Source organism: Macrobrachium nipponense, chromosome 14 (genome assembly GCF_015104395.2).
Source record: "Macrobrachium nipponense isolate FS-2020 chromosome 14, ASM1510439v2, whole genome shotgun sequence".
In the NCBI taxonomy this organism is placed as follows: Eukaryota; Metazoa; Arthropoda; class Malacostraca; order Decapoda; family Palaemonidae; genus Macrobrachium; species Macrobrachium nipponense.
The window spans coordinates 35,082,665-35,105,363 of record NC_087207.1 but is presented as its reverse complement, the minus strand read 5'-3'; the positions used below and the strand labels follow the sequence as shown (position 1 = coordinate 35,105,363).

Sequence of the window (22,699 nt, the reverse complement as noted above, 5' to 3'; positions counted from 1 at the left end):
CACTATAAGTTAATTCTGTAGAGAACAGTCTCATCGATGCTTCGAACATAAAATATAATAAAAAAAAATAAAAATAAGGCGAAACAGGGTATTTCACTACTGAGGAAACTCACAAGGAAAAAACTCTAGAAATCAATTTCTCGAATTACTGATTAAAACAGTGGATTTCCTGATGAGCTTTCCTTCGACGTGGTGACTGACCACTTCCAGTGACGATGGCTGACAGGTACTACCAGAACTGTATCTCCGATCGATGGGATTTTTTTTTTTTTTTTTAATTTCACTGTCACCTTTTCTCCCAAATAGTATATTCCGTCTCATATAAACAAACTTGATGCTATCAGTAATGACCTAATGGACAACCACATGAGGTGCAAAGCAATGTTCACACTGTCAGATATTAATCAAAAGGCAATGGATGCCTCGACATCTCTTGGACGACCCAAACTGGTACTTAACAGCAGAGCTTCTTCATAATGTATCAGTGCAAATGGAAAAGATAATACCGATGCATGCTGATGGTGTAGGACCATCGTTCACAGGATTATACGGAGCTTGGCCTTTTCGTACCTAATCTGTTTTTACTTCACTGAGCCGACGTCATGCTAATGGCAGTCACTTAGATTCAGATTACAAGGCGCCACAAATCACAGCCTACAACCAAAGTGGCATCATACCTTCAGTCAAGTAGGGCATGTTCCCGTTTATTCCCTTTCGAATTAGACTGCACACTCAAGAGAACGTTCTAACATGTCTGAACATGAGGCTGTAGAAACGAATATGACAACATTCTTTCTTTGTGACTCGAAAGTACGAAATATGTATTCTACACTTCTGAACATTAAAAGCTTCATGAAATACATTTCTTTTGCAGCAAGTATGTCTGCAGTTATGTAGTTGCTGAAATAATAAAAAAAAATCTCATTATATGAACACTTTGTGGAGAAAATGTTTACAATATTAGCGACTCCATATACTTATACAAGAGGCTCATCTACAGCCTGGCTGACATCCACACACTTACAACTTCTCATGGATACTAAGACCACGCCATTGTTTCACAATTTTTTACACACTACACCCAAGACTTACTTGTCCTTATCTCCTTCCTCCCAAATCGGAATTATATAAAGTTTTCACCATCCCAGCAGTCTTCATGCTTTTTCAAACCACTCTAATCTATATTTTCACCTGTGCAAACATTTTTACAATGCAGGGTGTCCATAAAGTCACTCCCTGATTAATAAATTAATAACTTTAACATTATTGTGGATATGACCGTACAACTTCCACATTCTGTTGAGCAATATTAAAGTTTCTTTTGTTTGCCTACAGATGCCACTGTAATCCCTCTATGCGTCAGCTGAGCCAAGAATAGCAGAAATGTTCTCATTGCAGGGTTATTGGGCCGTTTTTCTTTGCTGAATCCACCATATCAGTAATTGTTTATCTAGACATGCTGGAGCATTATGCTGCACCTCAATTAGAAGAGTTTCAGCCAAAGGTACTGTTTCGTTCCTCCATCGAAATCCGTCGAAGTGTTCGATGTCGAAGCTCCACCTTCGACATCCACCAAGTTTTCCAGACTTGAGTCCAAAGGAGAGAATGAACAGATCAACATGTATAGTATTTCCACCAGCAATACATTATTGGAAAAGAAAACACGTGGGATTTAAGCATGCCTCATATATTTATTTACGAATACACAAACTGGTTGGGAATAATGAATACAGTACAACGCAGGAACTTGAATAAAGAAAAGGGGAAAAAAATATTTAAATGCTGAAAGTCTGTATTGTGACAGAGATGAAAATTGATTAAGGATTGGGATAGTAAATAACGTGACTAAAAGTTTTATAATCCTATTTTTAAACATTGAAATCGTGTTCGTGCTCACTTTTGGCCTTGAGGCAATGAGATCGTTAGTCCTGCTTTTTTTAAAACCGTACTTTGGAGATGACAACTTTCTCTTTGTGAAGTGATTTGCAAATATCTTATAAAATACAGTTCAATGCAAATAATTTCGCTTTGTGAAAGTCTCTATGACAAAAAAAATAAGTTGCCCACGTCACACATGCATGTTTGTAAGAACAGGAAAATGAGCAAATCTGACTTTCAGTGAAACGTGAAATTTTGACGAATATACAGGAACCTCTAGATAACAACGAGGTTGATCAAAGGTCTGGTCGGAAAAATTGATGTCAATGGAGTCAAGGTCTGCGCACGAACTGGAGTCCGGGGAACTGACGAAAAAGTACAGTGCTACACTGAAATGAGCAAACATCAGAGTGTCAGGGAAGAACAGTGTTTCACCACTAATTGACAGAAGGACGAATGCTTATCATTGGTGAGAGATTAGGATGTCTGAAGGGTACCTCGGATGAATGTAAGAGAGCTAAATATCGGGAAAAGTGGAGTCTAATTGAATTAACACTGTTAGTTTATACACAGTATGGTTGTGCATATATTTAGACATTTAAGTGCAGTACACACACATATTTACAATATGCGACACGGTGAATGCGCGTCCATACAGCAGAGTAGAGCCTTCCTATTCAATCGTCATTCTTCACAGGATTGACGCGAATGACTTAGTGTTTCATTAAGGGATTATAACGATTCTTATGCACCAGTCAATGAAAGGCGGTTCAGGTCCGTTATGAAATGAAAGATAATCCTGCACTTCAAAGAAGCATGAGATATCTATCGCAAAATTGTTACCGAGGTTACTTTTTTAACTTAATAAGGTCTGCATACATATGTACGTAATGATAAAAGATATTTTGTAACTATTCATTTTAGTATTCTGCTGACGAGACATTTCCTTCAAGTGATTAAATGAAGTGCAAGACGTTTGGTTTTTCATGTGTTTGGCCAGACCGTGTTTCATTACTGGATAAATAAAGGAGTTGCTGATTTAAGATTACCTTTTTTACATAATTCTTCCACCTTTCTGTAACAAAAAATAATTTTGCTGGCGAACATGTTGGCTACAGAGAAATATGAAATCCATATTTTTCTTTACTTCTGATAATAGAGAGAGAGAGAGAGAGAGAGAGAGAGAGAGAGAGAGAGAGAGAGAGAGAGAGAGGAAACTTTTGATATGGGTTACAAAGTCATCAAACAGACATATGAAGACCGTTTTTAATGTTCTTCATAACCTGTTTAAACAGCTGATGTGACCCAACAAAACGAGACAAACATAAAAGCCACCAGCGCCATAAATATATTATTTGTTAACGTAATTATTTGTACTAAGGGTGAAGTCTACTGTTAGAGTCAAGAGATAGGTTTATCCAGATTCGCATTACCGAGGCTCTACTGCTACTGAATAGTACACGTACAATACGACAGGTTTTGCAAGCGAATGAATGCTTTAGTATAACAGCACTTTCCACAATAAACAATGCGTTATGCACAATACAGAACGTCTTTAGGAATTTCTATAGAGATTTATTTATTTACTTTGTACAGAAAGAAACTTTATAAATATTGCAAGCTGCTGCTCTGCATTCATTTCATTTCTAGCTCTTACAAGATGTCAATGCACAAGCAAGAAGCAGCTTTGGATATGATAAAAGATTACTGATACTATTTTACATAATGAGTAATTGAATACGCGGGTTCGGTCACAAACCATACAATAGTATTTAAGAGGCTATTTTGTATTATTGGATTAGGAATGCCTGAAAGAACAATAAAGGCTTCTTCAGTGCCTACATTCATGTCTCATTTGTATTTTAGGTACGATGGGTTCTCGTCACTGCAAAATTCAGATGAAGATGAATAAACACATTTGTAAATATTTACAAGGCAGTCAAACCCTCAGGGGAATTCGACTCTTCATCTGTTATGCTTCCATGAAGATTAGCTTTAAAAAGGAAACCATTCCCAATTTCAGTAATTATTTGCAAATATTCACGCCTACTGAATAAAATGACTTGCGCACAGTAGTTGTATATATTTTCTTTCTCCAAAAATGAGTAGAAGCTGCAACGGAACAGCGAATGGATCGATCACAAAGTTGAATTTTTTCGTCAAATGGTCACTTAAATTCTTCATGAGCACGGCTTCCTTTGAAGAAAACCGGCTTTTACCAGAGCTATGCATGTGGTGTCATAAGACATCAACAATGTCAAGATGAGTGAGAAACTCTGAAACGATCAATGGGGTTTAGTCCAAGTGAGAAACAAAAACTGTTGATGGCCAAATGAACAAAACTGTTGAAAAATGAAACTCCATTCAATAGTGTCAAAAGTAGATAATGAACATGATTAAAGGGATGATAAATATAGTTAAAGACTTACAGGTTGAAAACGAAATACGGGGTATTGAAGATTTGCTCACACAAGTGTGATAAGGCTTGCTTCATTTAGAACCTAAGAAACGACTATCTAAAATGAAGCACTTTCTAGGAATTCGTCTAGAGGAGCAAAAGAGGGTAAGGTCTCCTACATCTAGGAACCAAGGTCTGCCTATTCTAATCCATCGCTGATGGTCCACTGAAGGATTCTCGATGCCACGACAAGATGAGCGAGCACCAGCGATGGATGTCGGGGCTATCCGCTCACGGGGTAGTTGTCGTTGCAAGCGTGCTCGTTGCAACAGTTGGCGCAAGCCTCGTAGCCTATGCCGAAGCCCTTTGGCCGACAGCCGTAGTAACATGTGTCGGTACACTCCCTCGTAAGATAAATCAACACGCCGTTGACTTCGGTTCTTTCTTCCTGGAACACAAAGGAAATATGAACCACATGATCTCGCCAATGCATTATTGAAGCAACTTGTAAAACCCAACATTATATTGCGATGCAATAAACATGAATAGAATTGGATGAGAGAAGAGAAGGAAAAATAATAATAAAAAAAACCTCGGGCAGGTACTGAATCCAACTACATTCTTGTGCATCCATTGAAATAAGCTACCAAAAGCACAGTTGTGAAAGGTAATTCACAACTCAATGGGAACAATAAAAGGAATAGACAGTAGAAATGTGGAAGGTTATATTATTGGTCAAAATATTAATACGAGAAACATTAGCTCTCAGAACACAGGAGAAGAAAGAGCTGGTGGCTGAGAGAAACTGAGGTACACATTATAGATTGGGATGGGAGCAGATGATGGATCCTCAACAACAGAAATAAATTTGCAGAGAGAGGAAGTAAAGAAGCCATAAGTATGAAGCCTGGCTATGCGAGCCTTTTGTCACAGCCGTCAAACCCTTGGCAGTGTGCTGGTCTTGTATCTTGGGGCCAGAGTTCGCTCCCCATCAAGGGGCGAATAGTGAAACTGTCTACTGAATGGTTACTGCCATGAGTGAAGCCATGGTAGGGGGTTGGGGCTACCCGGCTGGCGTCCGCCCGAGAGGCACTAGCCTGGGAGAGGACTGAAACTGCTAACTTTAACTTTAACAATTAATAAATGACAACAGTACTTCTGTATTGATTGTACTTTACATATCTTAGCTACAACCATTTTTCTTTACCATTTCGCCCACTTTTAACCAAACTAAAGGATGGTAGACCAAAACGGGGGCTTTAATGAGTTCATTTCCCCTGCCACTGTTTCCCTTATATTTTGATTTGATTTATATAGATTTTTGGCATTATGACAAGCACTGGGGCAACTAAGGCCATTCAGCGCTGAAATGGAAATAGACAGTAAAAGGTTTGAACGGTTACAGGAGGAAAACCTCGCCGTTGCACTATGAAACATATGTTAGGAGAGGGAGGACAGTATGATGGAAGAAAGAGAATATGAACGGCGGTATAGTAAAAGAAATGAAAGCAGTTGCAGCTAGGGGCCGAAGGGACGTTGCGAAGAACCTTAAGTAATGCCTACATTGCAACGACTGAGGTGCACTGACGGCACTAACCCCTATTATCATGTGTGTTTGTTTATGATGTATGCTTAACAATGTTTTCTTTTTAATCCACTCCGTTTTGAATTCTAGTACGACCCCTTTTCCAGTTAATAGCAAATTACAGTTTCCGATCAATCTTAGGATAAGTTCGTTTCTCGTCGAATAGTCTTAACTTTAAAATGTATCTCGAAGATCTTAATATATTCTTTTTTTTCAAATTAGGAAATAAAATATTATATGGAAAATCCATTTTTTTAGTGTTTATCGTGTGTTCAACTGAAATTCAATATACATATGGCAGCCAAAAATAATCTACAATAAATATGGCCTCATGTCAACAAACAATAATTACAATTTCTGCACCACACCAATATCTCAGTAACTACACATTTGCTGTGGAGATTATACAAAAGAAAAGTGGTTGTAACTGTCGATACAGACAAAAATACAGAAATTATCGGAATTATGAGCCACTTTTTTTAGCGACTGTACTTCACTATATGAAAGTAGATAATACTATCATAAGCCACTCTGTAAAGGGCTGGAGTCAAGATGTTTAACAGGAATAAAAAGCTGAGACAACTATACAATACTTTAGATATAGTAGAAGCGAGAACAATAGCTTGAAATTTAAAAGGATTAGATCGTCCCCTATTTTCGAGATGAGCAAAACAGACGACCAAGCACAAGGGTATTTCGTCCTAAACTTTCTGAGGCATCTTGCAATAATTCTATCCAGGCCAATTTGGTTGTCAATCTTTACAGATCAAAGAACCGTGCAGACTTTATAAGTTGTGGATACTGGAGAGAAAAATAAGATTGGAGGAGAAACTGAAGTGCAGAGGTCCTGAAGAAAGACCTCACTTTATAAAGTAAAGAGTGGTATTTTCATTACTGACAGTAAGCTATAAACCTAACAGGATAGAAGGGAGCAGAAAAGTTAGTGTTTCAGCAGTCGTGGAAAACTATTTTAGAAAAGACATTTAAAGCAAAAAAAAAAAAAAAAAAAAAAATAGTATATAAGGAGAATTTTAAAAATTATATAGCTACTATTCTTAAAACATTTACAGCTAGTTCGATTTGCAGCTCAAGTCATGAATTATCGGCCTTTGGAGAAATAATCTGATTCATTTTATGGAGGAATATCAGAGATAGAAACTATTACTGATTTATCATTATGCAATGGCTAAGTACAAAAGGATCTTCACTCTTTGGTTAAAAAGTATTAATGATATTCAAAAGTATTTCATGTGTGCATACATTACATATATCCAAACTAAACACTGTTGGAAACAATGTTAATAACAGAATCGTTCTCTATGATAAAATCTACTAAGCATCTTACCCTGCAATAGATGTCTCTGTTTCCACAAGTCACCAAGTAATCTGTACTGACACCAAGGCCATTGTGTCGTCCTAGACACGGATGTGACCAGTTGTAGCCATCTTTCTTGAAATCCAGCTTACAAGAGAAGCATGTGAGGTTTCCTGGTTTCACACCATGCTTATTAATCTCGCACTCATCGGCCGGTCGAGTTGTTTCAGTATCAGGTGAGGTATCAGTTTGTGGGTCCGTTCCAAAGCTGGTGGTGGACTGTTTGTCAGGCGTATTAAAACTTGGAGGGCGGAAAATATTAGGCCGGAATCTGTTTGGATCAAACTGAGGAGGGAATCCAGAAGGACTTAGAACACTAGGTGGGAGTCCATTTGATGGGGGGACATTGGGTCCCAGTCCATTCGATGGAAGATTGGGTGCCAGTCCATTCGATGGGACATTGGGTGCCAGTCCATTCGATGGGACATTGGGTGCCAGTCCATTTGATGGGGGAAAGTTAGAAGGCCCAGGAAGACCACTGAGACCACTGCCACCAGGCCGTTGGTTGGATGCTGGGAATCCAGATGGTGGTGGTGGCAGGCCAGAAGCTGGGATACCAGATAGAGATGGGGGAAAGTTAGAAGGACCTGGAAAGCCACTACCACCAGGGCGTTGATTAACTGATGGGAAACCTGATGGCCTTGGAAAGCCAGATGGTACTGGAAAGCCATTTGATGGCAACCCAGACTGAGATGGCAGCCCATTTGATGGTAATCCAGACTGCGATGGCAACCCATTTGATGGTCGTCCTGACTGAGATGGTAACCCACCTGATGGCAATCCAGACCCCGATGGGAGCCCACTTGATGACAATCCAGACCCCGATGGCAACCCATTTGATGGAAAACCAGGTTGTGATGGGAACCGATTCGATGGAAATCCGGACTGCGATGGAAGGCCATTTGAAGGAAAACCAGACGGGGAAGGTAATCCACTTGCAGGTAATCCAGACTGAGATGGAAGGCCACTCCCCGGTCGGTTGTTGAAGGATGAACCACCTGGCTGGAAATTTGACGAAGGAAACCGGTTACGAGAACCCTGGCCTCCAGGAGGTTGAAGGCGATTATTATTGTTAGAAGATGGCCCTGTAGGAAGAACAACATGTGAGAAGAGAGAGAGAGAGAGATAAAAGATAACCGTTTCGTTAAACATCCGAATGTCAACAGTAAAACTATAAATCAAATTGCTCTTCATATAAGCTAGTTAAAAAATTGAAACCCTTAAGAACTAAAATTAAATTGCTTTGGGTATGGTTGTGCACAAGTGAATTTCATCAACCAATTTACATTGATAAACATTCGTGTACCGATAAGTAACAATGAAAGCTCTGGTTGACTGATTAGACTGCCAACAAAACTGGCAATAGGAAACGTTTTGTCTTTGTGTAAGTGTGAGTTAATAAAATATCTCTGAAATGAATACGAATGAATCTTGGTGAACTTCTCACGAAAATTAGTTTTCGGCGGTATCAACGAAAATTAGACACATTATACCATGGAAATCACCTAGCCTACATTTCATCAAAGAAAACGTTCACGATTCAAAGTAATTAGGTATACTTTCATTCTCCAGAGGAAACGAAAAATGGTCTAGAGGGAGGTTATTTCTCCGCTGAGCGATCTTACAGTAAACAGTATCAGACGCAGGACGTTTCCGCGTAAAATTGTTGGAGAGAAAACGGACCACCTGAGCATCTCCTCAAGGACAATAATAAGTTCAACATATATAATAATAATCATTCGAGCTACAAATATCCTTTAATATCTAAACTCGCTCTACCTCGGAACTGATACATTTTCATATATGTACCGAAGGGGAATTTTTTTTTAGTTGATGATAATTTCGTCCCCACATGGGATCGAACCACCGTCAAAGTGGACGGGAATGAAATCAGGACGGACAGTGACGCTATCAATTCAGTCAACAGAGACGCTATAAGTTTGTATCGATTCTGACCTTACAAATCGTTAGATGGCTATGAAAAATACCGAAAGATAACCATAATGGTTATGGAGATTTCGTACCTCCCCCGATGCAGAAGCACTACATTTATAATCCAAATTCTACTGAAGAATAGTCGAGAACAAAAGAGGAAACGAGAAACACGTGAAAAATTGAACAGCAAAGGGCCTGTATTACTAGTGTTACATCATATCTAAAATTGAGGGGGGTTGGTGGGTGTTACAAGCAACCACACACACACCACAGAGAGAGTCGATGACCTTAGTTGTCGTGACGTCAGCCTGGCATAAACTCAGTCGAACCCAAATGAAATTAAATAGTATTACGCAAAGGGCAATGACATGTGAAACCAGGGCGACATGTGCACTGCACGTCAGAGGACGAATAGTACATAATAAAATGTAAAAGCAAATTTTGCGCACTGCCCAAATTGTTGCCCGCTGGCAGCACGTAAAACTCTAAAAGGCACACAATTTCTCCAATTGTTCTGAAAGGTTCAGGAACTCTGTGCTTCACATAGCAAATGACACTCATTTACAGAAATTCTCGTCGTAAAAACAAAATACTTCCTCAAATTGATGATTTAGCAGGACGACTCAAGATGGAAAAGAAACTCGTTTCCTTAGGCACGAAAATGACAATATGCTTAATATAACTTGTATGATCCAGTATAATATCTGCATTTTGCAAAAAACTAACAAAGATTGAGCTAAAAGTATTCACCCTGGTCTAAGAGGAAGATATAAAACACACACACACTCACACGCTTATAAAACACACACACACTCATACGCTATTATGGCCAACTGGGTTTTCTTTTCACTTCTCAAGCATAAATCTTTTTGTATGCTGCAATAATAATAACTCGATCATTTTTCAAACTGCTGAAGCAATTCTGATAACGTTACACCTTTTCAATCATATCCTCGAATCTCCTTTACTGAGCTAAGTAAATAAATAAAAAAATAAATAAAAAAAACAGACGAAACAGATAGAAGTTATGCTATTTCCTTTATGCATTATGATAAAGTTTAAAAAAATGTGAAGTCAAACCAAGAAAACTGTAGTGAAATATAATAAAAACACAAGCATAAAAAATATGACCATTAAGTAAGCATCATTATCCGAGATATGAATGTAATCGGCCAAAACATATAGATTATTAACAAAAACAGAAATAAAAATAAAAACATAAAGATAAGAACATTGACACGAGATAACGGCTCATGTTCTTGCAAAATCTTTATTTTTAAAGAATTTGAAGTAAAAATCACATATCTTCGCAATGAATGTGGAATACAAAAACAAAATAATCAATGCAGCACAAATACGGAAAAACTTAAAAATTTTATGCAATGACGACGGTTAATCCCTTACTCCCCTCACTCCATCTTTTGTTTATCCTTTTTCGTAAGTTTGTGAAACAAGATGTAGCAGTATTTCTCATCAACCTTGTTCTTGTGCTGCCAATTGTACTTCAATCTGAGAGAGAGAAAAAAAAGCTCCTTCGAATTCGGTGTACTATGCGGCACTACTCTAATCTCCCTAATTCTTGTGATAGCGATTCACTGGACAAAGTTTGAAAAAAAAAATCAATTTCTGTTGTTTTTTAATAGTAATACGTAGAAATAACTACTTAACTTCAATCCTGTCTTTATATTTGTTCATATTTCTTTTTATGGATTCTCGTGACCTCTCATTTACTTTCTCTGGCGCCAAATGGATTTTGGGGTGTTATTTCGTAATTTTTTTTTTTAAACAGCAACTGGTGAGGTAATGAAGAGAGCTAAATTACAGGGTTGTAACGGCTTCCTATAATGTGCGTGACTGCATGCATGTACCAAATTCTGTGGATAAAACGTGCAGCGAGTCATTACTTATGCAGGGTTTAAATAATCTCGTCTAGATGATGTCCTATACTAGTCCATCTTCCGTTCTTAACATATCTACCGATATTTTTGTCGGTCTAAGTTTTTTTTTTCTGTGGTTTGATTTACAATGCTCTTTGTCATGCTTCGTTTTCATGATTTATTTTCTCTTACATGCCGTAACGGATAAAGCTCCGTTTATCAAGCGATACATAAAGGCCTCAGGTAATGAACGATGTAAGTGGACTTGTGGCCCAATCCCCCCCTTATTCGCTACTCGGGGAGTAAGCCTATAAACTACATTGTTGTTGTTGTTGCTGTTCTTGTAGGGGGGGGGGGGGTAAGGAAGGTCTATGGGAAAAGTCTAAAAGTGTCGAAAAAAGGTGTTTGCGTTGAGTTAAAGATACAGGAATTTTAGGATAGGATATTTATGATTTATTTAATCGAATGAAAATGTGAAAAGTAAATAATGTACGTGTTAAACAGTACAGAACAATGATTACTCATATAATATAGCGTATTTATATTTTCGTTGGTGAAACAATGCTCTATATGACTATAGAGTTTGGCACGCGACCCGAGTAAGTTGGAGGTCTAATCACGCCTTGTTCCTATTCTAACTGACTTTGGGGTCTTTCAGTCACTCGTTTTTAATTTAGTCTAACCCGAGCTTTTACACCGACACGATTTAGTCTATGGTAGTAAGAAGAAAAGAATATAATTATTGGAAAATTATGTAAATATTATGTGAAATAGCATTGATGAATTTTTCTAATATAAGAACGTTTAACGCAGTCAAAAAGTAAGTAGTTCACAAATATCGATTACATTCTACCTATATGTTATGCTTTCAAAAAAAGTCAGTTGACTGCTTCATCATTATTATCACAATGTTGCTAAGTGTACTGTTTTCTTATTCATTAAAATACTAAGTAAAGTGTGCAAGTGAAAGAAGAGATCTTTAAACTGACAACCATACGTGTAATTTCATGGAAATTCCAACACAGCTGGGGCGTAAAAGTAGAGTAAAAAAAAAAAAAAAAAAAAAAAAAAAAAAAAAAAAAAAAAAAAAAAGTACCGTGAGACAAGAATGATGGAAGCTAAGCAGATAGCAACATTTCCCAGACAATTTTCAAAAGCAAAACTAGGTAATAGACTTCACACTAGAAAGAATAAAATAAAATATATAAATAATTGCATAATTACATAAATAAATAAAGGTAACTTCGACCAAATATAAACACATTTTGGGAAAATCCTAATGAAAAAACGAGAAGTCATGAAACAAGTATATATATACATATATATATATATATATATATATATATATATATATATATATATATATATATATATATATATATATATATATATATATGTGTGTGTGTGTTGTGTGTGTGTGTGTGTGTGTATATGTTTCATGAATTCCCGCTTTTTAGGATTTACCCAAAATGTATAATTTGTGTACATTAATATATATATATATATATTATATATATATATATATTATATATATATATATATAATATATATACTATATATATATATATAAATACATACACACATATAGATGTATAGCACATATAAAGGGATAAGTTACCGAGTTACCGTAAGTGAAAATGACTCACAAGGAATGAAGCTGATATTGAATCACTGCGAACTCTCTCTCTCTCTCTCTCTCTCTCTCTCTCTCTCTCTCTCTCTCTCTTTAAGAAGGACACAGCATACAAGTGTCAGGTCATTCGCTCAATAGTTATTACCCTGGTTATTACGCTCGTTCCGAAGCCCTAGCAGCCCTTCCCAGGAAATACCTGAGGTCCTGACATAAACACGCAAGTCCTTTAGATTTATGCTCACACGACACTAAGTTCCCTTTTGCCAGTAGCTCAGAACAGGATATTGATATTTCTACTCTCATGTTCAAGTGAAGGCGCTTGTATGTGTCAATGCACTCCTTTTAAAACATTATTTGAAGGAATGGAAGAAATGTGAGTGCAATATTTAGAAATAAAGCTACAGAATATGCTAACTGATATAGATTAGTAGAATTTGGATCCTTGTTCATGTCCTGAAATTGACTGATTAATGTCTACTAAATAAAATCTCGTTATATTTAGGAAATATATTGAAAACGTTAAAATTCACTACAGTTTCAAGACCAACTGGTCTCTTCTTCAGGTGACTGCAGAATAATAACGAAATAAAAGAGGGAAATGTACAAATGTATGGTAAGAAAGAAAGCAAATATAAATATGCCATCTTCGTTCATTACCGAATTTCCGCTATTAAAAGCAATTGTTAAATATTGAACGATCTGACAATATTGTTAAGGTTGGCTGCTTGAATTACTTAAGAGGACAAAAAACTGTCAAACTTACAGTTAACACCATTTAGCTTAAAATAAGGTACTGCCGTAATGAGAGCAGCCTCAACTATCTTCCTTTTCTGTTTGTTTTAAATAACAATTTACTGATTTGCCAATCGACACTAAAGTTAGTTGATACGTGCATGAATGAAGTACTACTCAAATCGCCCATTCTTATTACAATATCTATGTTCCCTCAATCTACCGATCAACGGGCTTTTATTTATTACAAAAGCACGGCAAATGTGCGTAATATATTCATTATGTCCATTAAATCTTGTCTTGGGATGTGGTATTTTTGTACTGATACGATTTGTATAATTGTGAGTTTGTAAGGTAATACAAGAAGCTCGTGAGGCATTTCCTGTTCCTCCTTTTTCAGTATTATCTAAACTATAAGGTTCTACCTTTTTATTGTCAATTGCTCAATAAACCTCAGTGTAATGAATAAATGCGCTGCTCTTGATGCAATAGTAGATTACAGCGTTGGAAAACGATCAATTTTAACTCAATCCCAGGACAGCTGCAGCACTGATTTCACTTAATGCTGACCTCTTCTCCTACATAAGGACTTCTCGTGCAAGCAAACCAAGGTCCTTATCTAGCCTTGGCCTGATATATCCTTTAAACGAGGAAGACAAGAGGAAACGGGATCAGTTTTCAAGAAAATGACCTATTTCGCCTTTCGTGATCAAGATCGTAGGAAACGTGGAAACCAGAAAGAGGGATCAGTGGGGGGAAACGACTAAAGATCGAAACGATCCGAAGGTTGTTAAACTTAAAAAAAATAAAAAGGTTAACTGGTGGCCTGGTAGATCCTACCAAGACTCTTTTTATATATATATCTAAAATAGGTACAGCTGAAAAGTTTGCAAAAACCTACTAATCAAAGCAGAAATCACTCCCCGTTAGTATAAGAATCCCACAAACTTGGTCCTAAATCCCGCCCAGCTACCGCAAAAACCCACATAATTAGTTCAAACCCTCATATAATCAATGTAAAAACCCTTAACAGTTGGTATAAAAAATTAAATGATTAGTGCAAAAATTTTCAAATCACCGCAAAGAAATTAGGGCAAACCCCACAATAAACTGGTGCCATTGAAACAACGTCAATGGAAAATCGCCCAAGCAATCGGAGTTAACGAGTGGATATTAAAATTAAAAAAATAATAAAATAAAAAAATAAATAGTCCAAAAACTGCAAAAAAAAAAAAAAAAAAAAAAAAAAAAATCTTAACACAATTAAAAAGGCCCACACAACTAGTTTACAAACCCTACCCAGGTAATGCAAGAATTCCTAGCAGTTCAACCAAAAAGGCATAAGACGCAGCAGACTACACACAAAGGAACCCATCTTCCCAGTACCTGCAAAACTCGCATACACAATATTGCTACAAAACAATTAGTAAAAGAAACCAGATTAATGCCAAACCCCATTAAGGTTGATACAAACATTCCTTGCAGTTGGCGTAAATGCCGGTAGATGGAGTTTTCAGAAAAGGTTGTTCTGTTCCGTTCTTGGTCAACAGAAAAAGTTGTTCTGTTGCGTTTTTGGTCAACAGAAAAAGTTGTTCTGTTGCGTTTTTGGTCAACAGAAAAAGTGTTCTGTTCCGTTCTTGGTCAACAGAAAAGGTTGTTCTGTTCCATTTTGGTCAACGAAAGAAAAGTTGTTCTGTTCCGTTTTTGGTCAACAGAAAAAGTTGTTCTGTTCCGTTCTTGGTCAACAGAAAAAGTTGTTCTGTTCCGTTTTTGGTCAACAGAAAAAGTTGTTCTGTTCCGTTCTTGGTCAACAGAAAAGGTTGTTCTGTTCCGTTTTTGGTCAACAGAAAAAGTTGTTCTGTTCCGTTCTTGGTCAACAGAAAAGGTTGTTCTGTTCCGTTTTTGGTCAACAGAAAAGGTTGTTCTGTTCATTCTTGGACAACAGAAAAGGTTGTTCTGTTCCGTTAGTCAACAGAAAAAGTTGGTTCTGTCCGGGGGGGGTGGTTCAACAGAAAAGTTGTTCTGTTTCCGGTGGCAACAGAAAAAGTTGTTCTGTTCCGTTCTTGGTCAACAGAAAAGGTTGTTCTGTTCTATTCTTGGTCAACAGAAAAGGTTGTTCTGTTCTATTCTTGGTCAACAGAAAAGGTTGTTCCGTTCCATTCTTGGTCAACAGAAAAGCTTGCTCTGTTCCGTCTTTGGTCAACAGGAAAGGTTGTTCTTTTCCGTCTTTGGTCAACAGAAAAGGTTGTTCTGTTCCATTCTTGGTCAACAGAAAAGGTTGTTCTGTTCTGTCTTTGGTCAACAGGAAAAGTTGTTCTGTTCTGCTCTTGGTCAACAGAAAAGGTTGTTCTGTTCTGTCTTTGGTCAACAGAAAAGGTTGTTCTGTTCCATTCTTGGTCAACAGAAAAGGTTGTTCTGTTCTGCTCTTGGTCAACAGAAAAGGTTGTTCTGTTCTGCTCTTGGTCAACAGAAAAGGTTGTTCTGTTCCGTTCTTGGTCAACAGAAAAGGTTGTTCTGTTCCGTCTTTGGTCAACAGAAAAGGTTGCTCGATTCCATCTTTGGTAAACAGAAAAAATTGTTATCTTCCATCTTTGGTCAACAAATTGGTTCTGTTTCCGGTTCTTGGTCAACAAAGGTTGTTCTGTTAATGGTCTTTGGTCAACAGAAAAGGTTGTTCCTTCCCGTTCTTGGTCAAGCATGAAAAAGGTTGTTCTGTTCCTGTTCTTTGGTCAAACAAGAAAAGGTTGTTCTGTTTCCGTTCTTGGTTCAACAGGAAAAGGTTTGTTCCTGTTTTCCGTTCTTGGTCAACAGCAAAAGGTTGTTCTGTTCCGTTTTTGGTCAACAAAAAAGTTGTTCGTTTCCGTTCTTCTTCAACAGAAAAGGTTGTTCTGTTCCGTTTTTGGTCAACAGAAAAAGTTTGTTCTGTTTCCGTTTTTGGTCAACAGAAAAAGGTTTGTTCTGTTTCCGTTTTTGGTCAACAGAAAAAAATTGTTCTGTTTCCATTCTTGGTAACAGAAAAAGGTTGTTTCCTTTTTGTTTCTTATTCTTGCCGTCAACAGAAAAAGTTGTTCCGGTTCCATTTCTTGGTCAAACAGAAAAGGTTGTTCTCTTCCGTTTTCTTTGGTCAACAGAAAAGGTTGTTCTTTGTTCTTTGCGGTCAACGAAAAGGTTGTTCTGTTCCATTCTTGGTCAACAGAAAAAGGTTGTCTTTGTTCGTTTCTGTCTTTTGGTCACAGAAAAAAGTTGTTCTGTTCTGCTCTTGGTCAACAGAAAAGGTTGTTCTGTTCTGTCTTTGGTCAACAGAAAAGGTTGTTCTGTTCCATTCTTGCTCAACAGAAAAGGTTGTTCTGTTCTGCTCTTGGTCAACAGAAAAGGTTGTTCTGTTCTGCTCTTGGTCAACAGAAAAGGTTGTTCTGTTCCGTTCTTGGTCAACAGAAAAGGTTGTTCTGTTTCCGTCTTTGGTCAACAGAAAAGGTTGCTCGATTCCATCTTTGTAAACCGAAAAAATTGTTATCTTCCATCTTTGTCAACAGAATGGTGGTTCTGTTCCGTTCTTGGTCAACAGAAAAAGGTTGTTTCTGTTCTGTCTTGGTCAAACAGAAAAAGGTTTGTTCTCTTTCCGTTCTTGGTCACAGAAAAGGTTGTTCTGTTCCGTCTTGGTCAACAGAAAAGGTTGTTTTCTGTTCCGTTCTTGGTCAACAGAAAAGGTTGTTCTGTTCAGTTCTTGTCAAAAGAAAAGGTTGTTCTGTTTCCCGTTGGTCAACAGAAAAGGTTGTTCTGTTCCTTGTCTTTGGTCAACAGAAAAAGGTTGTTCTTCTGTTCTTGTCAACAGAAAAGGTTGTTCTGTTCCGTTCTTGGTCAACAGAAAAGGTTGTTCTATTCCGTCTTTGGTCAACAGAAAAGATGGTTCTGTTCCGTTCTTGATCAACAGAAAAGGTTGTTCTCTTCCGTTCTTGGTCAACAGAAAAGGTTGCTCTTTTCCGTCTTTGGTCAACAGAAAGGGTTGTTCTTTTCCATCTTTAGTCAACAGAAAAGGTTGTTCTGTTCCGTCTTTTAGGCCAACAGAAAAGGGTTGGTTCTGTTCCCGTCTTTGGTTAACAAAAGAAAAGGTTGTTTCTTGTTTTCCGTCTTTGGTCAACAGAAAAGGTTTATTCTTTTCCGTCTTTGGTCAACAGGAAAAGGTTTGTTCTGTTCTGTTTTTTTCCCTTTTTTGGTCAACAGAAAAAGGTTGTTCTGTTCCGTTCTTGGTCCAACAGAAAAAGGTTGTTCTGTTTCCCTCTTGGTCAACAGAAAAGGTTGTTCTGTTCCGTCTTTGGTCAAAACAAAAAAAAGGTTGCTTTTTCTCCTTCCGTTCTTGGTCAACACAAAAGGTTGGTTTCCTTCCATTCCGTTTTGGTCGACAGAAAAGGTTGTTCTGTTCCGTCTTTGGTCCGACAGAAAAGGTTGTTCTGTTCCGTTCTTGGTTCAACAGAAAAGGTTAGTTCTGTTCCGTTTCTTGGTCAAGCAGAAAAGGTTGTTATGTTCTGTTTCTTGGTCCAAACCAGAAAAGGTTGGGTTCTGTTCTGTTCTTTGGTCAACAGAAAAGGTTTGTTCTGCTCCGTTTCGTTGGTCAACAGAAAAAGTGGTTCTGATCCGTTCTTGGTCCAAACAGAAAAGGTTGTTCTGTTCCGTTCTTTGGTCAACAGAAAGGTTGTTCTGCTCCGTTACTTGGGTCAACCAAAAAAACGTGGTTCTGATCCATTCTGGGGTCAACAGAAAAGGGTTGTTCTGTTCCGTTCTTGGTAACCAGAAAAGGTTGTTCTGTTTCTGATTTTGGTTCAACAGAAAGGTTGTTCTGTTCCATTCTTGGTCACCAAAAGAAAAAGGCTTGTTCTGCTCCGTTCTTGGTCAACAGAAAAATTGGGTTCTGATCCGTTCTTTGGTCAACAGAAAAAGGATTTATTTCTGTTTCCGTTCTTGGTCAACAGAAAAAAGTTGTTCTGTTCTGTTTTTGGTCAACAGAAAGGTTGTTCTGTCCGTTCTTGGTTCACCAGGAAAAAGGTTTCTTGTTCTGTTTCTGTTTTTTGGTCAACAGAAAAGGTTATTTCTGTTGCCTGTTCTTGGTCAACCAGAAACAAAAGGTAGTTCTGTTTCTGTTCTTTTTCGGTCAAACAGAACAAAAGGTTATTTTCTGTTCAGTTCCTTGGTCAACAGAAAAAGTAGTTCTGTTCTTTCTTGGTTCTTGGTAACAGAAAAAGGTTGGTTCCAGTTTCCTGTTCTTGGTCACAGAAAAGGTTCGTTCTGGGTTGATTCTTGGTTCAACAGAAAAGTATTCTGTTCCGTTCTTTGGGTCAACAGAAAAGGTTTTGTTCTGTTCTGCTTCTTGGTCAACAGAAAAAGGTTTTAAAATGGTTTTGTTTCTGGTTTAACAGAAAAAGGTTTGTTCGTTCTATTGCGGGTGGGCAACCCCGTGAAAAATGAAAAGTTATGTTCCGTTCTTGGTCAACTAATTAAAAGGTTTGTTCTGTTCCGCTTTTCTTTCGGTCAACAGAAAAGTTTTTCTTTGTTCCGTTCTTGGTCAAACAGAAAAGGTTGTTCTTCCTTCCGCTTAGGTTGTTCTCTTCCGTTCCTTGTTGGTCAACAGAAAAAAGTTGTTCTTTGTTTTCCGTCTTTGGTTCAACAGAAAAGGTTTGTTTCTGTTCCGTCTTTGGTGAACAGAAAAAGAAAAAGTTGTTTCTGTTCCGTTCCTTTTGGTGAACAGAAAAAAGTTGTTGGTTTTTTTCAGTCTTTGGTCAACAAGAAAAGGTTGTTCTGTTCCGTCTTTGGTTCAACAGAACAAAAAGTTGTTCTGTTCAGTCCCTTTTGGTCAACGAAGAAAAGGTTGTTCTGTTTTCCGTCTTTGGTCAACAGAAAAGGTTGGTTTTCTGTTCCGTCTTTGGTCAACAGAAAAAGTTTGTTCTGTTCTGTTCTTTGGTCAACAGAAAAGGTTGTCTTTGTTCCGTCTTTGGTCAACAAAAAAGGAAAAACTTGCTTCTTTCCTGTTCCTTCTTTCAACCCATGAAAAGGTTGTTCTGTTCCCATCTTTTGGTCAACAAAGCAAAGGTTTGTTCTCTTCCGGTCTTTGGTTCAACAGAAAAGGTTGTTCTGTTCGTTTCTTTGGTCAACAGAAAAGGTTGTTCTGGTTCTAGTCTTTTGGTCAACAGGAAAAAGGTTTTTCTGTTCCAAATTCTTGGTTTGGTCAACCGAAAAAAGTTGTTCTGTTCCGTCTTTGGTCAACAGAAAATGTTGTTCAGTTCCCGTGCTTTTGGTCAACAAAAAAACGTTGTTCTGTTCTTTCGTCTTTGGTCAAAGAGAAAAAGTTTGTTCGGTTCCGTCTTTTGGTTCAACAGAAAAAGGTTGTTCTTTGTTCCGTCTTTGTTTCAAAGCAGGAAAAAGGTTGTTCTGCTTCCGTCTATTTGGGTCAAACAGAAAAAGTTGTTCTGTTCCAGTCTTTTGAAGGTTCAAACAAAAAAGGTTTTGTTCTGTTCCGTCTTTGGCCATCAGGAAAAATGGTTTCTTCTTTCCATCTTTGGTCATCAGAAAAGGTTGTTCTGTTCCATCTTTGGTTCAAACAGAAAAGGTTGTTCTGTTCCAGTCCTTTTGGTCCAACAGAAAAGTTGTTCTGTTCCGTTTCTTTGTTCCAACAGAAAAGGTTGGTTTTCTTGTTTGGTTCCGTCTTTGGGTCAACAGAAAAGGTTGTTCTGTTCTTTTGTCTTTGTCAACAAGAAAAAAAGTTGTTCTGTTCCGTCTTTTGATCAACAGAAAAGGTTGTTCTGTTCCGTCTTTGGTCAACCAGAAAAGGTTTGTTCATGTTCCATCTTTGGTCAACAAAAAGGAAAAGGTTTCTTGTTCTGTTCTTCTTTGGTCAAGCAGAAAAAAGTTGTTCTGTTCCGTTCTTTTGTTTCAACAGAAAAGGTTGTTTCTGTTCCCATCTTTGGTCAACAGAAAAGGGATTGTTCTGTTCTGTCTTTTGGTCAACAGAAAAAAGTTGTTTCTGATTTCCGTTCTTTGTTCAAACCAGAAAAGGTTTGTTCTGTTCCAATATTTGGTCAAACAGAAAAGGTTGTTTCTGTTTCCATCTTTGGTCAACAGAAAAAAGTTGTTTTTCTGTTCCGTTCTTGTTTCAACAGAAAAAGGGTTCATTCTGTTTCCGGTTCTTGGTTCAACAGAAAAGGTTGTTCTGTTCCGTTCTTTCTTGGTCAACAGAAAAAGGTTGTTCTGTTTCCGTTCTTTGGTCAACAGAAAAGGTTGTTTCTGTTCCATCTCTGGTCACCAGAAAAGGTATTGTTCTGTTTACCATTCTTGGTCAATCCAGAAAAAAGGTTGTTCTGTTTCTGTTCCTTGGTCAAACAGAAAAAAGTTTATTCTTTCCATTCCATCCTTGGTCAACAGAAAAGGTTGATTCTGTTTCCGTTTTCAGGTCAACAGAAAAGGTTTGTTTCTGTTCCATTCTTGGTCCAAGAGAAAAGGTTCGTTCTTTGTTCCGTCTTTTGGTTCAACAGAAACGGTTGTTATGTTTCCATCTTTTGGGTCCAACAGAAAAGGTTTTTCTGTTCCGTCCTTGGTCAAACAGAAAAGGTTGTTCTGTTCCGTCTGTTTGGACAACAAGAAAGGTTGTTCTGTTCCGTTTTTGGGTCAAAACAAAAGGAAAAAGGTTCTTGTTTCCGTTCTTGGTCAACATAATAAAGGTTGTTCCTGTTCCCCGTCTTTGGTCAACAGAAAAGGTTGTTTTCTGTTCTTGTCTTTTTGGTGACAACAGAAAAGGGTTATTCTGTTCCGTTTTTGGTCAACAGAAAAAGCGGTTGGTAATGTTACCATTCTTTCGGTCAACAGGAAAAAGGTTGTTCTGTTCCGTTTTGGGGTCAACAAAGAAAAGGTTGCTCTGTTCTGTTCTTTGGGTCACAAGAAAACGTATTGTTTCTGTTCCGTTTTTTGGTCAACAGGAAAAGGTTTTTTCTTATTGTTCCGTTCTTGGTCAACAGAAAAGGTTTGTTTCTGCATTTCCGTTTTTGGTCAACAAGAAACGTTGTTCTGTTCCGGGTTTTTTGGGTCATCAGAAACAAAAGGTTGGTTTCGGTTCCCGTTTTTGGTCAACAGAAAAAGGTTGTTCTGTTTCTGATCTTTGGTCAACAGAAAAGGGTTGTTCTGTTTCTGGTTCTTTAGGTTAACAGAAAAAGGTTATTTCTGTTCCATTTTTGGTCAACAGAAAAGGTTGTTCCTGTTTCCGTTCTTGGTTCAACAGAAAAAAGGCTTTGTTCTGTTCCATCTTTGATCAACGAGAAAAGGTTTGTTCTGTTCCATCCTTTGGTCAACAGAAAAGGTTGGTTCTGTTCCCGTCTCCTTGGGTCAACAGAAAAAGCTTGTTCTGTTCCGTCTTTGGTCAACAGAAAAGGTTGTTTCTGTTCTTGGTCTTTGGTTGAACAAGAAAAGTTTGTATTTGTTCCATTTCTTGGTTCAACAGGGAAAAATTACTCTGTCCAATTTTTGGTCAACAGAAAGGTTGTTTCTGGTTTCCATTTCTTGGTCAACAGAAAAGGTGTCTTGTTTGCCATTTCTTGGTCCAACAGAAAAAAGGTTGTTCTGTTCCGTCTGGGTTCAACAGACAAAAGTGGTCTGTCCATTCTGGTTTCAACAGAAAAAGTTATTTCTGTATTTCATTGGTCAACAGTTATTCTGTTTCCGTCTTGGTCAACAGAAAAAGGTTGTTCTGGTTCTTTGCTCTTGGTCAACAGAAAAGGGTTTGTTCTGTTATGCTCTTGGTCAACAGAAAAGGTTGTTCTTGTTTCCGTTCTTGGTTCCCAACACAGAAAAGGTTGTTTCTGTTATTCCGTTCTTGGTCAACAGAAAAGGTTGTTTCTGTTCTGTCCTTTGGTCAAACAGAAAGGTTGTTCTGTTCCATTCTTGGTCAACAGAAAAGGTTGTTCTGTTCAGTCTTTGGTCAACAGAAAAGGTTGTTATATTCCATCTTTGGTCAACAGAAAAAATTGTTATCTTCCATCTTTGGTCAACAGAAAAGGTTGTTCTGTTCCGTTCTTGGTCAACAGAAAAGGTTGTTCTGTTCCGTTCTTGGTCAACAGAAAAGGTTGTTCTGTTCCGTCCTTGGTCAACAGAAAAGGTTGTTCTGTTCCGTTTTTGGTCAACAGAAAAAGTTGTTCTGTTCCATCTTTGGTCAACAGAAAAGGTTGTTCTGTTCCGTTCTTGGTCAACAGAAAAGGTTGTTCTGTTCCGTCTTTGGTCAACAGAAAAAAAGGTTGTTCTGTTCTGTCTT

The 22,699-nt window shown here is 37.7% G+C and overlaps 1 protein-coding gene across 1 annotated transcript in view; it reads right to left on the bottom strand.

Moving 5' to 3' along the window:
- Window positions 1-1,682: 1,682 nt before the first annotated feature.
- The window catches only part of LOC135226455 (collagen alpha-5(IV) chain-like), a 42,797-nt gene continuing 21,780 nt past the window's right edge, over window positions 1,683-22,699 (bottom strand). Inside the window, exons 3-4 of the mRNA XM_064266048.1 lie at window positions 7,207-8,321; window positions 1,683-4,724 (exon numbers count right to left, since the gene is read on the bottom strand). Of these exons, the coding sequence (XP_064122118.1) occupies window positions 4,560-4,724; window positions 7,207-8,321 (1,280 nt within the window). The 3' untranslated portion in view covers window positions 1,683-4,559. The remainder of the gene's footprint in view (window positions 4,725-7,206; window positions 8,322-22,699) is intronic.